The sequence below is a fragment of the Phycodurus eques genome, chromosome 10 (genome assembly GCF_024500275.1).
Source record: "Phycodurus eques isolate BA_2022a chromosome 10, UOR_Pequ_1.1, whole genome shotgun sequence".
Taxonomy (NCBI): Eukaryota; Metazoa; Chordata; class Actinopteri; order Syngnathiformes; family Syngnathidae; genus Phycodurus; species Phycodurus eques.
In genome coordinates, this window is record NC_084534.1 from 8,364,605 (window position 1) to 8,390,615 (window position 26,011).

Sequence of the window (26,011 nt, forward strand, 5' to 3'; positions counted from 1 at the left end):
TCAGATGACTCTTCGATAGGTGATGGAAATTAAAACATGACAAATAAATTAGGACTCTTGTTACGGAAGCACTTTTGCGTCCCACAGTTCACTATGCGCGCGCATAAAGTGTGTAGTGTAATGTGACTTCCCAAAATAATTTCTAACTTGGTTTCTGTATGTTAAACCTTGGTGAAACACACCCAAATGTATAGAAAACAAAGATAGGCTCCAAGAACCACTGGAGCCTTCTGGAGCCCTCTTGATTTTTTTCAGAGAATAAAAATAGTCAAAAGTTCAGTTTGTGACCAACAGTTCCTCTCTGGCGTGTGCACAAAAACAACTTATATTGTGTTTTTCATGCAGACGGTAGTCAAACCGGTTTTGTGTGGACTTCCTCTCAGATTGAACTGACAAGATAATCCATCACACAGTCAGTGCTTCTGTCAAGAGGAAGCCTCAGTGAACTCTCTGTGAAGTCTGCTCTGGGAGTTGTATTAGAACATTAAAAGTGGGAGTTTCCAGGAGCTTGTGTGTGTCACTCACAAGCAGAAATAGGACCACAAACTTTTCTTGAAAATATACAAATGTCAAATTATATGCACATAGCAAAAAGGCATATATAACAGGAATTGCTGACCATGTGTACAAAATAGTAGTAATTTTTGCTAATTACATTTTGATTATATAATAAGTAGTGACTTGAAATGTTTAATCATACGAGGTTTTGTTGAGAGTACGCTGCTAAAATTACAAAGAATAACGCATAACCGTGTGCATGTGTGTGCTGACACGCACACATTCCATCATAAATACAGCAACACTGTCAAGATATTAACACAAACTCAAATTAGAACGCAAAGAGAACCACTGAGCATTGTGTCTGAAACCATGCAGATTTTTATTTTGACTGCACAAACAGACCAAAGAGTTAATGAAAAATGGATCTGTAACTGTGTTGTATCGCTTCCAAATGGACAAACTACCACCAGTGACAACAGTAAAAATGATTTCATTGAATAAAAAATTAGGTACTAACTATATTCAAATTCTATTGATACATTTCAATTTTTATGGGCTCTGCAAAGGTAATAGTTGTGATAATTATATGCAAAGGTACTACTCCTAAATATTCTGTCAATTTACATAGCTGGATTTTATATATATATATATATATATATATATATATATATATATATATATAGAAAGAGATATAAGATCTGTGGTTGCTCTTTAAACACACTTGAACAAAGGTGAGCTAGAGATTGTTTACAAACCACTAGAAACAGATTTACCATCTTGAATGTGCATCAGTGAAGAACTCAAATAATATCACGATGTAGAAAATTCACAGCGCAGTTTTATATACTTCATGTGAGAGACACATATAAGGCATTGGATGAATGCATTGACGGAGACAAAAGAATCCAGAATGATTTAGCATGGGCTGCTAGCACTACTGTTGTCTTTGCTGAAGTAAAGCAGCATTAAATTATCGCAATGTTACTGGCTGCCTCTGACCTCAATCATAGATAAGGGATTTATTATTTCTTAGAAAAACGCTTGACAATGCATCTTCATAAAAACAACTTATCTAATCAAATGCCTATAAAACTGTTACAGCATGACAAAGGAGGGAGACACAATATGTTTTTGAAAACAGAATGGTGAAAGTGTTAGGGCTCTGTCTAATCTGTGCTTGAGATCTTCCCTCTGCTGACTTTCATGATGTGAAATGAAAAACAAGAAATTTGCAGAGTAATTAATGACAATCAATGTAGAGAACAGAGGGAAAGATGCTACCAGGAAACATTGGCAGAAATTCTGCACGAGGGAGGATAAATGATTAGCTCTATGGCTCATAAACCAGCTGAGGATCTGTAGTGGTAATGATGGTTGTTGTACTTAAACAAACAAAAAAAGTTTTAGGAGCTCTTAGCCTGTGGTGAGCTTTGTGCCTGGAACATAACACAGACGGTGAGTAAGGCCACCTTGAGGTTGCTGACGAAGATAGATTGGACTTTTCTACTTCTTGATGGCAGCCACTGCTTTCTTGGCAGCATCGTCCAGGTTGTCTGCAGCCGTGATGGGCAGACCGCTCTCTCTCAGGATCCTCTTGGCCTCATGCACGTTGGTCCCTGAAGGGGACAGGAAGAAACTATTAGAGGAAAATAAATAAATAAATAAAGTTTTTCCCACAAAGCAGACAGAATATACTGTGTGCCTATGAATATTGTTGTATCGTCTGTTTGAATGTGTTGCTGCTGCGTGAGTGTTAAAGCAGTTGTTTGAAGGTTTATGATTACTGTAACATCGATGCTCATTTGCATTAGCCCATTTATGGGATTTCATATTATATGTTAGCATTAAGATAGTGTCTTTTGATATTTGCCTGTGCACCTGTGGCGAAACTACAGTATCCTAATTTTTTTGAAAGTGCACGGTTCGCTGCGTGTTTGTCAATTAGGCAGACCGATCTGCGCCAAGCTGGCCGTTTCAGAGCAGCGAGGGTGTGCCCTTTGAGATGCGCTTGGCGGACTGACAATTTGGTAGGAGAATGTCAGTCTAAACGTACACCTGCTCAGACCACGTCAAAATATTGGCACAGCTGGTCTAATGTGATTTTGGTGAATTTGATTAGATTCTGATTCTGTGTGTGGTGGATGTCAGAAAGTAATCCATTCATAAATATATGTGAACAGCGGGCAGCAAACCCTCTGAATCGTTGTGGAAATCAAGTCATTAAATGCATAATTATTAGAATTATGATTATCATTATTCGATTTTTTTAAATCGTCCCACTGGCCTGCACAGAAAGGGGCATACAAACGATCGGGGGTGGGGGGGACTGTTTCCAAGTGCCCACTTCACGGCACAGATATTTGAGATCTCCTTCCAACTCAACTTTACATAATCCACCTGTGGAGATCTGCTTGCCGTATAAACATACTTTGCATGCTTCAACCTCCCAGACTCGAGAAAATCAGTTTCTTCTTCTGCCATGTCAAAGACTGTCAGTGCGCTACTAGGACACTATTTAAATGGACTGAGAGGAGCCCTTTTGATTAGACGGGATTGAAGTTGGCTATGATCATGCAGCGCAGACGTCCCTCTTTTAGATGCGCCAGCACGGGCGGGGTACAGTATTTTCTTTACATTTTATGCTAGCAGCCCTTTCTAATGTCCGCATTATGTTAACAATGTATTTCAAAAGTGTGTTTTACGAAGTTGAATTGTGTTTTAATCAATTTAAATGAGTTTAAAGCACGTGATGGGGTAAAAGGGGTGTTTATATATATATATAACCTATTGACATCATATATTTTCACTTATTGCATGTGCGTCTGGAGCGTATCCTCATTCACTGTACAGACAAATGGCTTCCCGAGGCCATCAGCAAATAAACACAGCGGAAGAATCCACACAAATGACAGATGGGTAAAGTTCAGTTGCTGTGTGTGTAAACACTGCCACTGTTTGTCTGTGTGTGCTCCACTGGCTGGAACATGAACAGAGGGTAGCAGATGCTGCCTGACATGGTGGCCCGGGACCGTCGTAGAGCAGCAGACACACACACACACACACACACACACAAAAGAGCCAGCGATTCTCGACCGGCTGCCTCTGAGCGCTGCTCTCTATGAAGGGAAACACAAAGCTGACAAGGCTGTCACAACACGGGCAGGGGGTGCTTCTGCGGACGGAAGGACACTGCGAGCCAACGAGGGAGCCCGCAGCGCATCAGCGAATGCGATAGAGGCCAAAGAGCACAAAGGTTAAATAAAGCGAAATGCAGCCCTGTTACTGTTATGCCGAGGCGTTCATGTAGCACAATGACAAATGTCAACTTGCATATATTGTGATTTGATAAGAAGGGTTTCCCTTAACTATTAATACACCTTTAGTGTAGAAATTAGGTTATGGACCTGTAAGACAATTTCAAATTTCATTCAATTTATTCTGAAAATTAACAAAATAACACATCCATCCATTTTCTCTACTGCTTCTCCTCACTAGGGTCGCAGGAGTGCTGGAGCCTATCCCAGCTATCTTCAGGCGGGAGGTGGGGTACACCCTGCCAGCCAATCGCAGGGCACATATAAACAAACAACCATTCGCACTCACATTCACACCTACGGGCAATTTAGAGACTTCAATTAACCTACCATGCATGATTTTGGGATGTGGGAGGAAACCGGAGTCTCTGGAGAAAACCCACCCAGGCACAGGGAGAACATGCAAACTCCAAACAGGCGGGGCCGGGATTTGAACCCCGGTCCCTAGAACTGTGAGGCAGATGTGCTAACCAGTCGTCCACCGTGCCGACCAATATAACACATTTAAACATATAATCTAAGTATGATCAAATCCAGTGAATATATGACTATTTTATTTCAACTTGCTATAAAAACTAAAAAAACACTTAACAGAGCTCAACAATCTTTATTTAAATCAACACACCATATTTTACATTATATTAGATCAGAACCACCTTCAGCAAACAACTGAAATTTGATCAATTAATTATCCAAAGGGCGACAAAGCGGAAAGCGGTTTGCACACATGCCTCACAGGTCTGAGGGTCTGGGTGCAAATCTCTGCAGAGTTTGCGTGTTCTCCCTGTGCATGTATGCATTTTGTACATGTAGGCTAATGCAGCTTCCTCCCACAGTCCACAAACATGGATGTTCAGTTAATTGAAGACTCAACACTGTTCATAGTGGTGAATGTGAGTGTGAATTACTGTTTGTCTACATGTGCCTTGCAATTGGCTGGCGACCAATCCACGGTGAACCCCGTCTCTTGCCCAAAGTCAGCTGAGATAGGCTCCAGCTCACCTGCAACTGTAATGAGGACAATCTGGCCCGCCACATCATTTTGTGGCCCACAAAAGCAAATCATGTATGTTGTTGGACTTCATGTTTCTTCCAAAAATATCAGAATTGGAAATTGTCTTCACTTGTAATAACGTTGACTTATTGCAAGCATTTTTTGTTACCAATCATTTCCCATGGATGTGTGATGTGCCAATAACATCCACTTCCTCTGCTTTCACGTTCACCAAACACGTGCAGGTTTCATATGATGTAACCAATGCAGTGTGTGTGTGTGTGTGTGTGTGTGTGTGTGTCTGTGTGTGTGTGTGTGAATGCCTGTGAGGCCTCGCCAACCTGATCAATAGGGCTTTTGTCAGGAATTGTATTACAGTGCCACTTAACGCCTAATATTCTATCTCTTTTGTCCAGCCAGATAATAAGTAATCCCAAACACCGTACACTGCAAACAATCAATTCTGCAGTCTAATTAATTAGTATAAGAGCAGGAAGAGGCCTTGCTCAGGGAAACAAGCAGGAAGACAGGGTGACAATGAATATACCAATTTGGTACTACAAAAAACAACATGAGACAAAAGAACTCAGTCATACATGGCCAACGCAAATCCATAATTCATTACATATTGTATTTTATCATTGTCAAACATCTACTGCAAGTGAATACAGTGGTGAGTTAAAAGTAAAAAAACAAACGTAGTTTTGCTGTTTCTCCATCTCATAAATATTGATGAGGTGCGGTTTATGTATGGCACTGTTTCGTTACTGACACATCCGTGTTCTCCAAGTGTGAGGACAGAACACACATTTACCTGGTATTTTCTGAGTGCGCTTTTGAGAGTGTGATCTGATGGCACTTCGGCTCTGAGCAGCCAGAAGTGCTGATAGCTCACAACAGCAAAGGTTAGGACAGAACTGAGTTCCTCTGGGTGTGTGTTCTATGTAGTGTGTCTGTGTGTGTGTGTGTGTGTGTGTACGTGTGACTAAAATAGACAGGGTGCGTGTTCACCTGCAGCCACTAGGTGCTGCTGGAGACCGACTCTCATCTTGTACGGGGCCACACATTCATGCACAGAAGTACAGAAAACCAAAATGAATGACTTTTACTCCACCCTTTTTCTTATTTTCTGCATATACCTTACAGTCAAGGCATAATATTTGACAAGGAATGTAAAATACTGCTGGGTTGTGATGAAGTTACACAGCAATAGCAATGCTTGCCTAGCTTGCGGGTTATAATTTTTTTGTGCATGTGGACAAACCACGAGTGGAATCTCAAGTGCATGCAAACCCACACAGACATCACGTTTCCATTAACTTTTGAACTCTTTCCAAGATACTGAATGATGCGTCTAGTCAGCATCCTTACAAGCCCGCTCAGCTTAAGGACTTTAAACGCACCGTTCAAGCATCTACAACACAAGACTGGGTGATTCGCCTTTTGATATATTGCCACTTTACAACATATTTCTGTTGTGTCTCCACTGTAATTAGCCAGCTTACTAGACTATTGTGAGAATGTCACTTTAATGTGTGAGTCAATTATAGGCCGCCATATTTCAATGGGATAATAAGGTTTGGGGCTGTGCCAAATATGGCGCAGAAGAGTTCTGTTGACGAGGAAGCTACTAATTGTGTGTCACTTTCTGCTTTAAGGAGCTGAAATTACAAAGGCTTAGAAGTGATGAAGAGGAAACGAAATGACGTGTCTTACTTTCACATTATGCACTACAGTGTGAGTTGTTATAGAACCAAACATAAATGCAAAATCCTCATGCATTTTTCAGTTTATACAGAAAATGTTCGAGTTGTTAGCACATGCACCTTAGAGATCTGAGGTTGAGGGTTTGTATCCGGACTCTGGCCTTCCTGTGTGGAGTTTGCATGCTCTCACTCTGCTTGCATGTTAGGTTCATTGAAGACTCAATAAATTGTCCTTTGCTGCGAGTGTGAATGGTACCGTAATTCCTCATGTATAATGAGCATTTCCCCCCCCAAAAATTTTTTCAAAAGTCAATAGGTGCGCATTATACATAGGTATAGGGGCAAATGGAAAAAACTTTCACATTTTATAAATGTATGCCACCATCTAGTGGTTATGAAAAATAAAACGTCAAATTACAGGCAGTGATGATTGGCCGTAAACCAGAAGACCAATCTAATGCTGTGGGGTCTTATGGATCGGAATATATTATTTTATTAATCATTAATTTGTCATATTCATGTTGTTTACTTTCAGCGAAAACAGGCATAGCTTCATGCAAACTATGTGGTATAAAAGTGTACTTTTTTTCTCTCAGAAAATGTTAAAAACACTATGCAGCTGAGTGGCATGCAGCAATCACTAGATCACCATTAATATCGAGGTTTTGTCTATTTGTGATTTATTTTCAGTGTTCCTAAATACTAACAAATTACTAAAATGCTATGACTAGACAACCACTAGTAGCTTTGGACAATGTAAAATATTGAAATATTTAAAAAATACATTAATTAAAAAAACTTTTGGAATAAGTGCTGCAAAAGGGCAAATTTTACCTGAAAATCAATTGCTGAATAATGAATTGCATGACATTAAGAGCATACGACTTTAGAAGTTACATTGCACCAGCTTATATCAATTATTGTTATCTGGTATATTCAGAAACAGACCATATAATTCAGCCGCAGTGTTCCTGTCACCATTTAACACATCTAAATATGACTGACTCTATATTGCTATACTATTATTGTCAACTCCTTCTCAAAACTCTTTTTCTCTTTCATCACCCGATGTCATCATGCTTGTTGAGACTGAGCATTAATCCTCATAATTGTCAGTAGCAGGCAGCATGAGTTTTCTCTTTGGATCCAAAAATGTTGGAAATGTGCTCCTCCCATTACTATCCGTGAGTCAAACATCAAATGTGCTCAGCAGAATGCACGCTAGATACTTGTGAGCAACGCACATAGGTTTTTCTTTTGATGTGGTGCCAGTCATTAAACATTTTTTATGTCCTGAAAAACGTTTTGACTTTTGTTAAAGACATAACAAGGACAGCCACATTTACAATTGAAATGTTATGCAGATGGGAACGATGCCTTGTATCAATGTAAATGTTTTTTTTTTTTGTTATTTGTTTTTACATGTAAAACAAAATGTGATTGCAGTGCATGCGCTGTATTCAACAATGGTACTGGCAAACATAATGGAATCGATTCAAACCAAAAAAAAAAAGGACCTCTAACTATTTTTTTTTTGTATGACAAATAAAGCCAAATGACTATTCAAGGGGAAAGAAATTTTGTTGTTTGACAGATAGTCATAGGAAAAAGGGGCACATTTATAAGTCAGGACCACAGCTAAACAAAAACCTTGATGTCTGTTGCTGTGCCCTCAGGGCTATTTAAGTTATTTTTCCGTCATAGTGCGGAAATAGGCCATAGGAGGGCAGTGTAGTTATTGCTCTGGAAAATTAATGTTGCATATACAGGAAGTCCTCGAGTTACGACGTACTCGACCTACGACGTCCCGACTTTACGACGCCCGTGCCTCGTCCGCCATTTTGTCCCCAGCACCATAGTGTTTCTGCTCAGCTAGTGCATAGTGGTTGTTTGTGTTTGTGCGCCGGGAGTATCTTTGCCTTTTTCGCCCTCCTTTTTTCACACTCTCAGCAGTAATGGTAAGTACAGCATCTTATTTTTTTATTTTAATGTATTTTAGTTTCTTTATATGAAGTGTTAACCTTTCCTGCTACGGTCACCTGACCGTGGTCGGGAGACGAAGGGGTTAACTCCCTTCTCTTGTTGCACAGCTGAGCTGGGTGGCAGCAACAATAAAGGCACGAAGCACCAATTTGCTGCTTTAATGGCTTTATTATCTCCTCTGCACATTCAACGTCAATGGGTCCTCCGCTAATCGCTACTCTTCCCCGGTCTCCGTCACTACACTTGCCACTGTACACACTCGCACCTCCGCGCACTCCTTCGTCCTTCACAGTCCCGTCTCACTCACACATCGACGCACACGACCACATACACTGAGCTTGCTGTCACAATCACGTGGGACAATACCCGTAACAGAAGTATTTCAACGTAAATTTCGACTTTAACGGTGAAATCCGGAAATTAACGTCGGAAATTCGGGTTACGTCGCCAGCGTAGGAATGGAACTCATCCGTAAAACGAGGACTTCCTGTATATCAAATATTAGTTTTATTAGTTCCATATAACCTAACATGTTTTATTGTTCCTTAGCTCTTAGTCAGCACAGTTCTTGTGTGTGTCCTTGATTGGAACCCCAGATGGGAAGATTTTTTGACTGCTTCCTGTTTTTCTCTTCCTTTCTCATCCTCTGCATGCACCCATTCCCATAAAGATAAGTTTGAGTGCAGGTGGACAACGCTAATTGTGTGAGAATGTTGTGGGAATGAGAGGGGTGTATTTATTTATTTATTTATTTTTGTTCGTATCTGTCTCGCTCACTTCTGTATAACGGAGGTGATTTTATTGCTTGGGCTTCAGTACGGGGTTATCAACTTTTTTTTCTTGTAATAAAAAATCACAAAGACAAGATTGCTTTCTTATTTATTTTGTCAGGAAAAGATTTGCCAAAACAGTTTGTGTCAGAAGTGGGATTCCAGGTTTGCTCGCCGATCCAGAGGGCCTTGCGGACCAGTGACTGATCATCCCGGACGAACACACCAGTCCTGCCTCTATCCAAACATTAGGACGGGGGACTGCCCGGCCGCCCTCCTGAATCGGCCATCACCACGAGATTCCAAACAGACCACAACAAAGAATTAAGGTAAAGAATTCAAACATTTTTTATTTTAATAGTAGTGTATTTGGTTTGAGCAATCTTGTCTTTGAATACAAAGTGGTATTGGTAATTGCTCTCCCCACATTCCATTGGTAAGGTTTGAGTTCTTAAAGTCCCCCGGTTTCAGTTCGAGGGTTAGGGTCCCCAGGTTCGAGGGTTAGGGTGCCCAGGTTCGGGTTCAATAATCTGGAGGGGTTAGTTTCCTCAAGTTCAAGTCCGACGATCAGGAGTTAGGGTCCCCGTAAATTTCGAAGACGGTCGAATATTGTAAAAAAGTGGGAAGAGCAAAAAAGAATTACCGGTGTAATACATCACCTGTCATGACCCACATGAGGGAAAAATATGGGGAAAAAAATCTATGCCGTGTGTTGAGAAGTGGATAATAGAGTATGGTTTCCCGGTGATGGAACGTTTAAGTGTTTGGCAGTTACAGCAACTGAAGAAAAAGTTGGAGTAAGAAAGGAGTTGTTTGAGGAAGAACAAAACAAATTAAAGTTAAGGATTTAGAAGAAATTGAGAAAAATGTCAAAATTGTAGAAAAATGGTTGACAGAGGCTAATAAGCGCGAGAAGGTTTGAAAGGACTCAGACAAGGTTAAAAAAGGAAAAGAGCGCAAAGAAGCTGCTAACTGTGCATCTCCTCCTTTGTCACTGTATCCGAGGTTGCCTGGTGGAAGATGTCGGGATGACTGCAGTGATTGGGTTCCCCTATATCCCCCACCGGGCCAAGTCCATCAGCAGCTTGAGCAAGTCCAGCCAGGCGACAGCGGTCAGTGCCCACCTCCTGCGCACGCGGCACTGCCACCTCCTACCGCTCCGCTCCCTCCCCTCTGCATGCACCCATTCCTATAAATATAAATTTGAGTGCAGCTGGACAAAGCTAATTGTGTGGGAATGTTGTGAGAATGAAAGGGGTGTATTTCTTTTCTTTTTATTCTGTTCCTCTCTGTATAATGGAGGTGATTTTTTGCTTGTGCTTCAGTAAGGGGTTAATAACTCATGGCGACTCATTTGCAAAGATTTTTTTGTTCTTGAAATAAAAACCCACAAAGACAAGATTGCTTCCTTACTTTAGTCTGTCATAAAAAGATTTGCCAAAACATTATAAAGTCACTGGAGTGTGTGTAAATGCTCAGCCGTCTTTTGCAGCAAGTGATCAAAGGAGGTTTAGTAAGACGCTTCTACTGAACAAAAACACCTCATGCAACTCTTTTGATTCCCTCCTTCAACTCTGCCTGCATCAAAAGTCCTTTCTTCTCCTACACTAATGAGAATACACAACTCTTGGACCAATGCAATCACGCCAATCCATTTAAATGAGCTTTCCCAATTAAAAGTGTGCCAGTTAATCCATTCTGATCCCATTGAAGAACATTGAGCTGTGCCCACTGCCCTGCAGCAAGCCAAGCAAGCTGAGCTGATTGATTCCCAACCAATCTTCTTCACTAGACTGCAACCCAAGATGTAATGACCCACAGCGAAAGCGTGAATAAGGCCCAGGCCAAGCAAACATGGTTAGGCCAACAACCAGCAGTGATCTTCTGGAGTTGGTGTCTCATCTTAGACAATAAGGCTTGGGAGTTTTATGCTGAAGGGTCTACTTATATTCTTTTACATCATAGATCCCTGACTTGTAACTGTGTTCAGGATCATAGCAGTGTATGAAAAAAGTGAAAAAACAAAATAACAATTAAAAAAAGTAGTGCCGATATTTGTGTAGATAAGTGAAAATGCATTTGGGGAAAAACGTCAAAACATGAAGGAACATTTATCAAATGTTATTCCTTTACAGAAACTGAAGAAAGGGGAATAGCAGTGCCTTTTTCCTTTAAAGCAGGGGTGTCAAACTAATTTTTGTCGTGGGCCACATTATAGTTATGGTTTCCCTCAGAGGGCCATTATGACTGTGAGCCCATATAAATGTATGATTGCCTCATATTATTACATATACACACAAAAAATGATCTTTACCTACTTTAGAAATCAGGTGCCAGTATTAAGTTGTTTGTTAAACTATTTTTCATTTATTTTGAAAGAGGGGCTGGTAACAAAAAAAAACCCTTCTTAAAAGTGACAATTTGCAATTTTGTTATTTTAATAAGAAACAAAGTCGATGAACATGACGACATATGCTCGTATTTGCATATGAGGCATATCGTTTTCCCATTTGATGAAGTGAAGAGGAAGTCGCTTTCCCATTGTTGATGAAAATAATGCACCTACGTATTTGCTTTTTTTGCCAACACATCAATCCGACTACCTCTGTGAAGTTTGCAGACCCACTAGCAGTGTAACCTTTTTGGGGCTTTTCTAAATAAAATGAACAAAATAATAATATAATACAATAATTCATAATATGACCCGTTGGTGATCCAAATGAACAAAGAACCCAGTCGTAAACATCCAACTAAAATTATTCAAAGTAATAAGAAAATAAATGAAAATAGTATATATTTTAAATCGGCATAGGTTTTAGTTTGAAAATGACTCGCAGTCTACCATGATGGGCATGGAGCTCTACCTGTCGATCACGATCGACGTGTTGGTTACCCCTGCTCTAATTAATTTTAGTTTATGTAACACATCTGGCCTTGTTACAGGTCTACTTTGGGTGGACGCACAACACTATAACACGTGCATGATTTCTCAGAGGAAGGGAAACACTTTTTTAATGGTGATGGCTCACACTAGTCCTATTATTTTCGGCGCATGGATGCGGAAGCGGCGCCACAGAGGAAAACGAGCCGGCATTCAGGTGAAACTCCGCAAGAGAGGACACAGACTGGCGTTCCCGTCGATCCACCTCGCGAATGTACGCTCCCTACCCAACAAAATGGACGAGCTTCATCTTCTGTTAAAGACCAGTAAAGACTTCGGACGTTCCGCGGCCATGTGCTTCACGGAGACCTGGCTTTGCGACGCTGTACCCGATGGCGCCGTCACGCTTCCCGGCTTCAACATTCATCGAGCGGACCGCGACATGGAATCATCGGGGAAAACGAAAACGATATGCCTCCATATAAACGAAAAATGGTGTACGGACGTCACGGTGCTCAGCACACACTGCAGCCCGCATTTGGAGTCGCTGTTTTTGAACTGTAAACCATTTTACTCGCCACGTGAGTTTGCATCGTTTATACTGGCTGGAGTCTATATTAAACCGCAAGCTAACACGAACGCCGCATTGCTAACGCTCACCGAACAAGTCAACGAAATTGAAAAAAAACACCCTGACTCACCCCTCATTATTCTCGGGGACTTTAACAAAGCTAAACTCAACCACGAACTCCCTAAATACAAGCAGCACATCGACTGTCCTACCAGGGAAAATAATACTTTAGACCACTGCTACACTACGGTAAAAAACGCATACCGTGCTATACCTCGTGCAGCCTTGGGCTCGTCTGATCACTGCTTAATTCACTTAATACCGACGTACAAGCAAGAACTTAAATGTGCGAAGCCTACAGTGAAAACAGTCAAAAAGTGGACCAATGAAGCAAAGATGGAACTTCAAAGCTGTTTAGACTGCACAGACTGGAGTGTCTTTGAAAACTCAGCTGGCAGCCTGGATGAATATACGGACACAGTCACATCCTATATCAGTTTCTGTGAAGAGGTTTGTGTTCCAACAAAATCATTTCGGACATTCAACAACAACAAGCCGTGGTTCACTGCTAAACTTAAGCAGCTTCGCCAAGATAAGGAAGACGCATATCAGAGCGGGGACAGGGCCCTGTATAATCGAGCTAGAAACCAGCTGACTAAAGAAATTAACATTGCAAAGAGGATCTATGCAGCAAAGTTGGAAAAACAGTTTAGCGCGAACGACTCAAAAACAGTCTGGCATGCATTCCAATCGCTGACTAATTACAAGCGACGATCCCCCCAAGCTGAGAACAATAGCACACTAGCCAACGACTTGAATACCTTCTATTGCAGATTTGAAAAGGACAGTTTCACTCCACACACCCACCCGGCCGCACCCGCGACCACAACCACACCTCTGACTTCTGCGTTAACCATCCATGAACAGGATGTGAGACGCATCTTCAAACAACAGAAGATTAACAAAGCGACAGGACCGGACCATGTGTCCCCATCCTGCCTCAAAGTCTGCGCGGACCAGCTCGCTCCAGTCTTCACTCAGATCTTTAACAGATCTTTGGAAATGTGCGAAGTTCCATCCTGTTTCAAACGCTCCACCATCATTCCAGTCCCCAAGAAACCTGCAATCTCTGGTCTGAATGACTACAGGCCTGTCGCTTTGACATCTGTGGTCATGAAGTCCTTTGAACGTCTCGTGCTGGACCACCTCAAGAGTGTCACAGGTCCCCTGCTGGACCCCCTGCAGTTTGCCTACCAAGCGAACAGGTCTGCGGATGATGCAGTCAACATAGGACTGCACTTCATCCTAGAACACCTCGACAGTGCAGGGACCTACGCGAGGATCCTGTTCGTAGACTTCAGCTCAGCGTTCAACACCATCATCCCTGAACTCCTTTCAACCAAGCTTCTCCAGCTCAGCGTCTCACCTGCCATCTGCCAGTGGATTTACAGCTTTCTGACGGGCAGGACACAGCAGGTCAGGCTGGGGAAGGCCACCTCATCCACACGCAGCATCAGCACTGGGGCGCCCCAAGGTTGTGTCCTCTCTCCGCTGCTCTTCTCTCTCTACACGAACGACTGCACCTCAGCGAACCCAACTGTCAAGCTCCTGAAGTTTGCAGATGACACCACTGTCATCGGCCTCATCAAGGACGGTGACGAGTCTGCATATTGACAGGAAGCGGAGCGGCTGGAGCTGTGGTGCGGCCGACACAACCTGGAGCTGAACACGCTCAAGACGGTAGAGATGATCGTGGACTTCAGGAGGCATCCTTCGCCACAGCTGCCCCTCACGTTGTCCAGCTGCCTTGTGTCAACCGTCGAGACCTTCAAGTTCCTGGGAATTACAATCTCTCAGGACCTGAAGTGGGCGAACAACATCAACTCCGTCCTCAAAAAGGCCCAGCAGAGGATGTACTTCCTGCGGCTTCTGAGAAAGCACGGCCTGCCATCGGAGCTGCTGAGACAGTTCTACACAGCGGTCATCGAATCAGTCCTGTGTTCTTCCATCACAGTCTGGTTTGGTGCTGCTACAAAAAAGGACAAACTCCGACTGCAACGGACAATCAAAACTGCTGAAAGGATTGTCGGTACCCCCCTACCCACCATTGAGGACTTGCACGTTGCCAGAACTAAGACAAGGGCGTGCAAAATCTTCTCGGACCGTCTGCACCCCGGTCACCGGCTCTTCTAGCTCCTTCCCTCAGGTAGGCGCTACCGATCAACGCAAACTAGAACTAGTAGACATTCCAACAGCTTCTTCCCTCTTGCGATCAACTTCTTAAACACCTAACCTATAATTCCATTACAACAAGCTGGCAATTTTTTGACTTGAGTTCGTTGTCACATTTCTGTGGGGCCAATTATGTATTACTCGTGCACTCACTGTAGTTGTCTCGCCATGCTGCACTATTTGCATATCCTGGCCACTCATGCCAGAGTAGCATCTGCTCCATTTGCACACTGATTGAGGAGTATCTGTAACATTTGCACAACCAACATTGTCGCAGATGATCGCACTACTCGTCACTTTAAACCGCATACACTCCTTGAAGTCTCACCGCCCTTTGCACAATGGTCATTGCACCGGACTATTGCAACATTAGTCGTTCGAACTGCTCTAAGTGCTAGAGGACTCTGCATCTTTTTGCACAATTGTTTTTTTGTCAATGTCTTGATGTCCCCAAAGTGTTCTGTAAATTGACTGTCTGTTGTACTAGAGCGGCTCCAACTACCGGAGACAAATTCCTTGTGTGTTTTGGACATACTTGGCAAATAAAGATGATTCTGATTCTGATTCTGATTAATATTTCCTTGTTGAGCAGCCATGTAAATTCTCTACTGCAGTACCTTAATTCACAGGTGGCTCAGAGAAACTGTTTACATGTCCTGACCAAAAAACCTTATTACCGTGTAATGACATACAGTGGAACGTGATGCTGTTCACTCTCCCTGTGCTTCGAAAGGCTTCTTTATAGTCACACGGGCGGCGACCGTGCTGACGTCACTGCGGCTATCCCGCGCGCAGTTTGCCTTTATACTCGAGCGCAACCCACGCACGCTGTTTTGAAAATGTCCTGCAGTTCTCCTCCAAGTCGGGGGTGTCGCTACGGCTGGTATTGGCCAGGACACCACAGGGTGGAGTTTCCTCTACATTTTATGGCCATTTCCGGTAGCCGTTTTTCCTTTCCGGAACAAGGAACAAAGCAACAGCGATGGCGACCGTGGAACAGTGTCTACTAGAACAAATGGACCTAGATGACCAGATGATATGTTTAATTAGGCTGCAAAATCGATCAAGACGGCTGCGGCTTAAGTGGTATGTGGAACCAAGGGGAAAGCTGAGTACATTATCACAGCATGTGACTAAAACGGACCAATCACGAGAGATGATCTCCGCGGCATCCTGCGCGCAGTGACAATTTGTGCCATGTGCGCATCAATTGCCACATAGGAGCCGCGGTAGTATAAAAAACCCTTAAGAGTCACTCTTTCAATCACATTCTCCACACACACACTATAAATAAGCGCGCGCGCACACACACACACACACACACACACGCACACACAGCTGTCCAGGCTACATTAGCATACACAGGTTGAAAGGTGAGCTTATCAGTGCTGTCTCTACTGTTGTTCTTGCCACCGCTAATGACGAGTGCAGCAGAATGTGACACACATGAGAAATGCACTGCTGTTCGTACTCGGACACTGGGCTGCAATGAAGATGAATAAGCTCATACAGCAGCAATAACACAATGGTTTCAAAGGTAAAATAAGGGTGAAAAATAGGTGCTCTTAAAGTTTTAGTTTTATGCTCTTGTTGGTAGACATGGATGTGTTAGACCCAAAGCTGACTGTTTTTAGGAAAAACAGATAGAAAGGTGTATTATGCTGTGTTTACACTATGGCAGCCCTGTTTCAGGCACCATGGACAAAACGGAATGGACATGTCAGGCCGTGATTGCCACAAAATTTGCCACAGCAGTCATGGTGTGGATTAGAAATCCGGTTGGCCAGAGTAAAACGGGCTAAATGCAAGACAACCTGACCGTACTGTAATGGGGTGTAAAAAAAATTGGAGGTGGCCCATCATAAGATGTGAAGCATATGTATTTTCCTGGTATCTCACGTTCACAAAATTCACAGAGTTCAGTTCGTATCTCAGTTTTGTATGGTCACGGTTTTCGGTTCGGTTCCGTACATGTTGACTCTTCGGAAAATCAATGAATATGAAACGTGTCAGACTTTGAGCAGAACGTGAGAAACGTGGGCGGCCCACTCAGAAGGGAACATACAGGCAGGCAGTGGCAGACTGGGGGCCAAACCGTAGTGTACCTTTGAGCCTCTGGGACTCAGCAGCCCCTTCCCCCATGTCCCATCACAGGTACCATGATAGACAATGAGAAGACTGAGCAAAGCTTGAATAAAGAGGAAAAACAATGGCCAGAATCCCATGTAACACTAAGTTTCGGGAAAATGGGGCAGCTCTGGCTGCTGGGAACACAGTGTAACAGGTAATTTTAAGTGTTGCCTGTATGCATCAGGCTGTGGGGCCAGCAGCTAAATGGCGACAGACCACAGCAACAATAAGACAATCGGCTAATACAATGCAGTCGACAAAGATCCTGGAAAAATGGGTGACTTCAAGGTCATCATCATCCTAGGTGCTTATGGACCCACTGCTTTGAAGAACCATTTTCTTACCTTCAAGTCTGACCACCAGAGGCACCTTTAGTTCCAGCTCTCGACAGGCTTTGGTGATACCGTTGGCAATAATAGCACAGTTGACGATCCCCCCAAAGATGTTGACGAGGATGGCCTCAACCTGAGATTTAAAAGATGGAGAGTATTCAGAGGGGGACACATTTTGTACTCTATACTTTCTAGCATCTGCTAGAAGAACAAAATAACAATAACAAAATATTATCATATTAAAAGGGGACATGCAGTATTCTTGGATATTGTGCTTCCAAACATGAGTTTTTGTACACAGTCACCATGCCAGTGAACACCTCAGTACTTTCATCTTGAAATCCATCCAGCCATCTATTTCCTACTGTGTACCTAGTTCAGGATACATTATCACTAAATTCTTCCCTACAAAAGCAAAAATCAATATTTCTGGTCATCATTTGTGGAAATAACGAAGTACAAACGCAAGGTGTGTCAGAAAATATCCAGCACTACTAGTGTCACAAAACATATTTAATATTCAAACTGCAAATTAAATTCAAAGTACAAAGTTTTTGTACTATACTTTACTTTGTCAAAATAGGGCTGGTACTTTTTACAGCCTCTGTGGATGACGACACCATGTAGAAAATATGTAAATAGAGACAGATAAAGTCAGTTGAGATATTGATTGTGAGATATTGGGGAAATATATGGTGGAAAATTGTCTGCTTCAAGAATGATATGTTGTGTATGCGATTTGTCTTGCGCCTAAATACTACCAGCTTCTGGCTTTTAAAAAATTCTCAATTTAATCTTAAAAAAACAAACAAACAAAAAAAAAACACACACATATACAGGTAAGGTATATTATTTCAGTTGATCGTAGCTAATTAAGTATTTTCTGTTTGTCAGCTCACAAGATAAGCAAAGCTATGCCAACACATTTTGACAACATAAATGGTAAATGTACTACACTTATATAGTGCTTTATCTACACTTGCGCTTTACAAAGCCTCACATTCACCCATTCACACACCAGTGGACGACTGCTGCCATGCAAGGCGCTGCCAGGCCCACTGGGTACACTGGTACACTTCGACATGTGGACAGTTGGAGCCGGTATTCGAACCAGCTACTCTTTGGTCACTGGATGACCCGCTTTACATACTGAGCCACAGCCGCCTGAGTTATCTGGTAATGCCAGTACATTTTTTTTATTTTTTTATTTTTACAATTGTGCAAAAAGATGCAGAGTCCTCTAGCACTTAGAGCAGATCGAATGACTAATATTGCAATTTTTGTCCTTCAGTAAATTTCAGAATCTATACTTTTTATTTTACAAAAGCAAAGGAGTCAAATCAGTACTTGTACTTTTACCAGTACATATCTGTACTTCCACTTAAATCCAGAGTGTGAGTGCTTTTTGCCACCTCTGCTGGTTAAACAATTATGGGAATTGATGACTTGGAAGTCTTTTGCCACCCTGGTGTCCAAACCTCCTCAACAGCTATCAAGAGAACACACATGCAATTTGAAGCACACCGCAGTGTGACATTCAACCTCTGATGTTGTTGTCTCGACATGCAAAAAAACAGCAGCAAGTGATGTATTGAACAAACAAATAAAGTAAGCTTAGTTCACGTGTTTGTATGTCTAAATGTGCGATTACATAACCGATCTTCTACTTGATAATTAGCCTGGCTAGCTGACTGGAAAGGTAGACAGAACACACAGGATTAATCCTCCATGCTTGTTTATAATCACTGCTAATCTGCTAGTGATGATTTGGACGAACAGCTTGTGAGTGTGCCTCATACGTGTGTGTGTGTTTGCCAGCAATGGATGTGTATGCTTTTAGCACGTGGTAATGATGTTTACTGAGAGAACATCAAGGTCTTGGAATGCTAATAGAGTGACAGTCAAGGCACTGTCCTTTACATGCCGTCCAAATGAATATCACATTGTAAACAGAAGAGATCAGGACAGCGCACTGCACAGAGTGGTAGGGATGTAGAGAAAATACAAACCCCAATTCCAATTAAATTGGGACATTGTGGGAAATGCAAATTAAATACAGAACACAATGATTTGCAAATCCTTTTTGACCTTTATTCAATTTACTACACTACAGAGACAATATATTAAATTTCAGACCGATGAACAGTGTTTCTTTTTTTTTTGCTAATATTCTCTCATTTTGAATTTGATGCCTGCCACAACTTCCAAAAAAGCTGGGTCAGGGGCAACAAAATACTGGGAAAGTTGAAGAATGCTAAAAAGAAGAAAAACAACAACCAAAAATGACACTTGTTTGGAACATTGCACAGGTTAAAAGGTTACTTGGAAACAGGTAAGTGTCTTGATTGGGTATGAAAGGAGCATCCAAGTAAGGCTCAGTAGTTCACAAGCAATGATGTGGTGAGGTTCACCACTTTCTGAATAACTGCATGAGCAAATAGCCCAACAGTTTAAGAACGTTTCCCAGTGTACAATTGCAAGGAATTTAGGAAATTCATAATTGCAAGGAATTTAGTGATTTCATCATCTACGGTCCATAAAATCATCAAAAGGTTCAGAGAATCTGGAGATATCTCTGCACGTAAGCGGCAAGGCCGAGAACCAACATTGACTGGCCATGACCTTTCACCCCTCAGGTGACACTACATTAAAAACCGGCATCATTGTGTTAAGGTTATTGCCACGATGGCTCAGAAACACTTCAGAAAACTATTGTCAGTTAAATTGTTCTTGGAACTCATGGACGTCGTGTCCATAAAAGTTATGAACAGAATCGGCGACAAAGGGCAGCCTTGGCGGAGTCCAACCCTCATCGGGAACGAGTCCGACTTACTGCCGGATATGCGGACCAAACTCTGACTCCGGTCGTACAGGGACCTAACAGCCCGTATCAGGGGGTTCGGTACCCCATAATCCCGAAGCACCCTCCACAGGACTCCCCGAGGGACACGGCCGAACGCCTTCTCCAAGTCCACAAAACACATGTAGACTGGTTGGGCAAACTCCCATGTACCCTCGAGGACCCTGCCGAGGGTGTAGAGCTGGTCCACTGTTCCACGGCCAGGACGAAAACCACACTGTTCCTCCTGAATCTGAGATTCGACTTCCCGACGGACCCTCCTCTCCAGCACCCCTGAATAGACCTTACCAGGGAGGCTGAGCAGTGTGATCCCCCTGTAGTTGGAACACACCCTCCGGTCCTTCTGACAGGGGATTCTGCCTGACGTTCCCAGCAGACCCTCACAATACGTTTGGGCCTGCCACGTCGGACCGGCATCTTCCCCCACCATAGGAGCCAACTCACCACCAGGTGGTGATCAGTTGACAGCTCCGCCCCTCTCTTCACCCGAGTGTCCAAGACATGCGGCCGCAAGTCCGATGACACGACCACAAAGTTGATCATCGAACTGCGACCTAGGGTGTCCTGGTGCCAAGTGCACGTGTGGACACCCTTATGCTTGAACATGGTGTTCGTTATGGACAATCCGTGACGAGCACAGAAGTCCAATAACAGAACACCGCTCGGGTTCTGATCGGGGGGGCCGTCCCTCCCAATCACGCCCTTCCAGGTCTCACTGTCATTGCCCACGTGAGCATTGAAGTCCCCCAACAGAACAATGGAGTCCCCAGCGGGAGCGCTCTCCAGCACCCCCTCCAAGGACTCCAAAAAGGGTGGGTACTCTGAACTGCTGTTTGGTGCATAGGCACAAACAACAGTCATGAACCGTCCCCCCACCCGAAGGCGGAGGGAGGCTACCCTCTCATCCACCGGGGTGAACCCCAAAGTACAGGCGCCGAGCCGGGGGGCAATAAGTATACCCACACCTGCTCGGCGCCTCTCACCGTGGGCAACTCCACAGTGGAAGAGAGTCCAACCCCTCTCAAGAGGACTGTACCAGAGCCCAAGCTGTGTGTGGAGGCGAGTCCGACTATATCTAGTCGGAACTTCTCGACCTCACACACCAGCTCGGGCTCCTTCCCTGCCAGAGAGGTGACATTCCACGTCCCTAGAGGCAGCTTCTGTTGCCGGGGATTGGATCGCCAAGGTCCCCGCCTTCGGCCACCGCCCAGCTGACACTGCACCCGACCCCTATGGCCCCTCCCACAGGTGGTGAGCCCATAGGAAGGGGGACCCACGTTACCCTTTCGGGCTGTGCCCGGCGGGACCCATGGGTGCAGGCCTGGCCACCAGGCGCTCGCCTTCAAGCCCCACCACCAGGCCTGCCTCCAGTGGGGGGCCCTGGTGACCCGCGTCCAGGCAAGGGAAAAGTCCATTGTTTGTCGTCATCATCAGGGGTCTTTGAGCCGTGCTTTGTCTGGTCCCTCACCTAGGACCTGTTTGTGATGAGTGACCCTGCCAGGGGCATAAAGCCCCAGACAACTTAGCTCCTAGGATCACTGGGACACACAAACCCCTCCACCACGACAAGGTGACGGCTCAAGGAGGGGTCTTTGTCGTGCATTCAATTGAATATAGTTTGAAAATGATGTGCAATTCATTGTATTTTGTTTTTATTTACCTATTACACAATGTCCCACCTTCACTGGAATTGGGGTTTGCAGACATCTTGTTGGCTCAACATAACTGTTTTATGGTGATTAAGCACAGGGACTCGAAACATAAATTAAAAGGTGACACCACTTGACTTTGGCCTGGGTTTTTCTTGCATATATAATTAAGAGTGTGCCACCTCCACCTAATTTTGTGCCATCTCAAGCTCTTAAATCTCTGACATAATAAAAACCTATCTGATCAACGTTGAGTGTCGTTTTTAACTGCGTTTTTAACTGCAATTATGTCAATGGGGCATGTATCAGAAACAAAAGTCTTTCCTACTGCAAATGTGTCAGACGATTTTGTGGATGTAAATATTGTTTCATTTGTCACCAAGCATGTTGAATTATCAAAAAATAGGCGAGTAATTTTCAAGATGAGGTGGCTATGAGGAGTCATGATTGCAGGTAAAATAGCACAGATAATTACGGGCAGTCAAAAATTCACGATGATGAGATGCTGTCCTTTGTCATGCCTGAAAGTAGTAAACCTTATGAAAAGAGGTGGATCATTGAAGGCGAGGGTTCAGGACAGGACATAGAGAAGGTAGGGTATTCAGTTCAGAAGCAGTAACGCTATATTGATGCAAAGCCAACATCAGTAATCTCTGGAAAAAGTGTTTTACTCAAAACACAGACGGAGCCAGCGGTTTTGATGCGCAGTGGCTGGACTAATTAGCCTGGCTTAGATGACATACAAAGGAAGGGCATGTTTTGTAATATATGTGATATGCGTTGTAGCCCAAGGAGCGTTCACTTGGTGCTGTTCTTGTGAGATAGCTGTCCACAAACTCCAGGCTAAATACCTTAGTGTCATGAGATGACGGCTATCAATAAGTCAGCAATAGAAAAAGAGCAAGAAAAAAAATCTAAAAAGGTAAAGCATGAATACACTAAAAAAATATTGGTTGTTCAAAAACTACATTGTGTTTTTATGTTTTAGGGACACTGCAGTGTGTCAAAGCTGCAAATGTGGACATTGACCATGAGCTCTGGGAGGCTGCTTCAATCTAATATACAGCGGTTCTTTGGCTGCACTTATTTTAATGATTTGAATAATATTCTCTCATTTAATAACATGATTGTTAATCATTTTAAAATTACATGTATGTTCCTGTATTTTTTATTTTTTATCTTATTACATGATTTAAGAAAGATAAAACGTATCAAGAACATCTATCCATCCAGCCATTCTCCACACCGCTCATCCTGTTCAGGGTCGCTGGATGCTGGACATATCCTAGCTGACTTCGGCTTGCACCGAAATCAGGCAAATGTACCACTCACCTTCGGTGACTCGTATAGAGAACAATAAAATACAATTAAAAACTACACCAAGGTATAATTGCTGTTCATCAACCATCAAACCTACGGAAAAATTGCCTTGATGGGTGTCTGCTTGCTAAACACTCACCAGACCAGACGTACTTTTGACACCACATTGCGGGAGGAGAAAATGAAAAATGCTAATTGCTAGGTGTCTGCTGTTCGCATACACGTGAAGATTGGAAGACAGTGTGGAAACAGGACAATTCGTGTAGTAATTGTATCTGACATGATGAGGACTAACTCATTTATAATTCAGCTCCTCTGAAAGTCCATTAACTGTGTTTTGCAGCTCACTATGTGAACATATTTATTGGCAAGTCTGCAATATACTGCCCAAAAGGGCACATGGGCTCAGTGTGCACTTCCTAACTGCACTGAGCCAATAACGTAGAGCAGGGGTGGAAGGTAAACATCACTGCTGTTGTCATAAAGTTTTACATAGCCAATTTTTTAAAATACAAGTCTGAATGTAGTGTACAACTCTTATAATGAGCACCAGTGAAAAAAAATCCAGATTTATTGTACAAACAAAATACACGACCTGACTCCCACTAGAGGGCAGCATAGATCCAGAAGCATTTTTTTATTACCTCACTGGGGAAGTTTCTGCTCTCTTGGTGTTTGCAACCCATTTTTCAACCCTGTCTCTTTTGGGAAGAACCATATTTCTTCCATTCATGCGTCTCCTATTGACAACCATGTATATAAATGAAACATAAGAAAAGATTGATGTTACTTGGCACAGACGTAAGTGCAGTTTATAACAATGTATATGTGCTAAAGATTCTTGCAAAGTTTGTTTTCTTATTGTGGTATACATGCAAGTACATAGCCTGTGAGAGATTTTTTTTCCTTGTATAACATGGCAAGTAAGTGAATAATCTAAAGTAAAATAGGAAGAGGTTCCTAAATAGAAGGAATGAGCATATTAATGATAATGGAAGCGTGACTGTGACTATAGGATGTGTGAACAGAGCAAGGTCTTTGGAGTAGAATGCTAAATTTCTTAAAATGTAAAGCAAAATATAACAATGAAATTTTTTATTGAAAATTGTGTACCAACGGCCACTTTAGTTATGCAAATCCATGCCACAATGTGGTACTTACTGTCTTGAGTCTACTGCAATTTAAGGCCAATCTTCATTATGTGACAGCCACTTGAATCAGAAGTTCTGCCCTGCTCTGTTCGAGTTCTCAAAATTCCCTCCGAAGATATGAAGTAGTGCCAATCTGTTTCAAACATCAAACTCAGGAGCAATATACATTATTTCTTGTCACAAAAGCTAGTGCGCATACTTGGCAGTGGGGTGGATTTTTTTTTCTTCAAAGCTCAGCACATGAAGAATCACTTATGATAACTCGCTCTTTTTAGGTGATTTTTGTGCATTTTTTCAGGCAAAGTTATACAGCATGAGACACTGCTTGCTACCAGGGTGCCATGTAAAATTATTAAAATTTTACGAGATAGGATCATTGCTGTCGGAATTCCAAAACACGCCAAGGCATATTTGAGTCAAACTGCAAAAAAGGAGCTACTACGATTTAAACTAATACACTCACCAGAAAGCTATTACATTACAGTAATCCCTTGATATTTTGCAGTTCGGATTCTTTGCATTGCACTTTTTTATTCTATTTTTTTTTTTTTTTTTTTTTAAAGGTCAGAGTAGTGCAGTTAGTCACCTGCACATCTCTGATACAGTAGGCTGTATAGACTTATGAAGTTAAATGTGGCAGCAATGACTAGCAGAAAAATAAACCTGAGTATATGTAACTCATACATTTGGCAAATCACTAAACTGCTTGAAAAATATATAGCACATGTCTGGAAAGTGACTGTTTAAAACACAAGCCACAGAGTTTTATGAAATAAAGCCACAAATACCAACATTAACCTGGCAAATAGCTAATAGACACACGCATAACAAAATTGACAAGAACAAATGCAAGGGCAACGTTTTAGATTGATTTGCTACAACTACAGTACTGTAGTCTAAAAACATCACAACATGAAGTCTGGGTACCCATAATGCTTCGTGCTGACTACTGCTTAACCCTCCTGTTATGTTATGGGTCAAATTGACCCGTTTTAAGGTGTGAAGATCTAGGAAAAATAGTTAAAAGTATTTTTGCAGCATGAAACTTCTTCTGCTTGCCTTAATTAGTGCAATCAACATATAAAATGAAAATGGTTCATCTCACATATTTGCAACCACCCCCTGCATGTTTATATCACATAGATACTGTTCGGGTATCTATGTGTGTGTGTGAGTGAGTGAGATTCACTCACTCACACACACACACACACACACACACACACACACACACACACACAAACACACACACACACACACACACACACACACGTGTGGTGACTTTTGACGGGAAGCATTTTTGTTCTCCACCCACATTCAGTGGACACTCAACAGGGGAGGGGCAAAAACATATAAAAGATTCTCTGCATGGGAGTCCTACCAACATTACACTCTGTCAGGCAGACCTTTCCAAAATGAGCAACAGAAGCAAAAGGATGACAGTCCAGAAGGCTCTCGAAGTCATCTTTGATCATGACAGTGAAATAGATGAGGATGTGTCTGAAGATGAAAACTATCTTGAGCTAAATTCTGATTCTAATGATTCTGATTTTGAACCAGATGAGGGAATTGATATTCCTATTCTTCCAAGCAAGACAAGAAAATGGTGAAATACAGTGG

At 42.6% G+C, this 26,011-nt stretch overlaps 1 protein-coding gene across 2 annotated transcripts in view; it reads right to left on the bottom strand.

Moving 5' to 3' along the window:
* Window positions 1-854: 854 nt before the first annotated feature.
* Window positions 855-26,011, bottom strand: part of suclg2 (succinate-CoA ligase GDP-forming subunit beta) — a 128,424-nt gene continuing 103,267 nt past the window's right edge. The window contains exons 10-11 of one of the 2 annotated variants that reach the window (XM_061687712.1): window positions 17,427-17,547; window positions 855-2,117 (exon numbers count right to left, since the gene is read on the bottom strand). In XM_061687712.1, coding sequence (XP_061543696.1) covers window positions 2,005-2,117; window positions 17,427-17,547 — 234 coding nt within the window. In that variant the 3' untranslated portion in view covers window positions 855-2,004. Of the gene's footprint in view, window positions 2,138-17,426; window positions 17,548-26,011 lie in introns of both variants that reach the window. The other variant, XM_061687713.1, reaches the window with a different exon arrangement.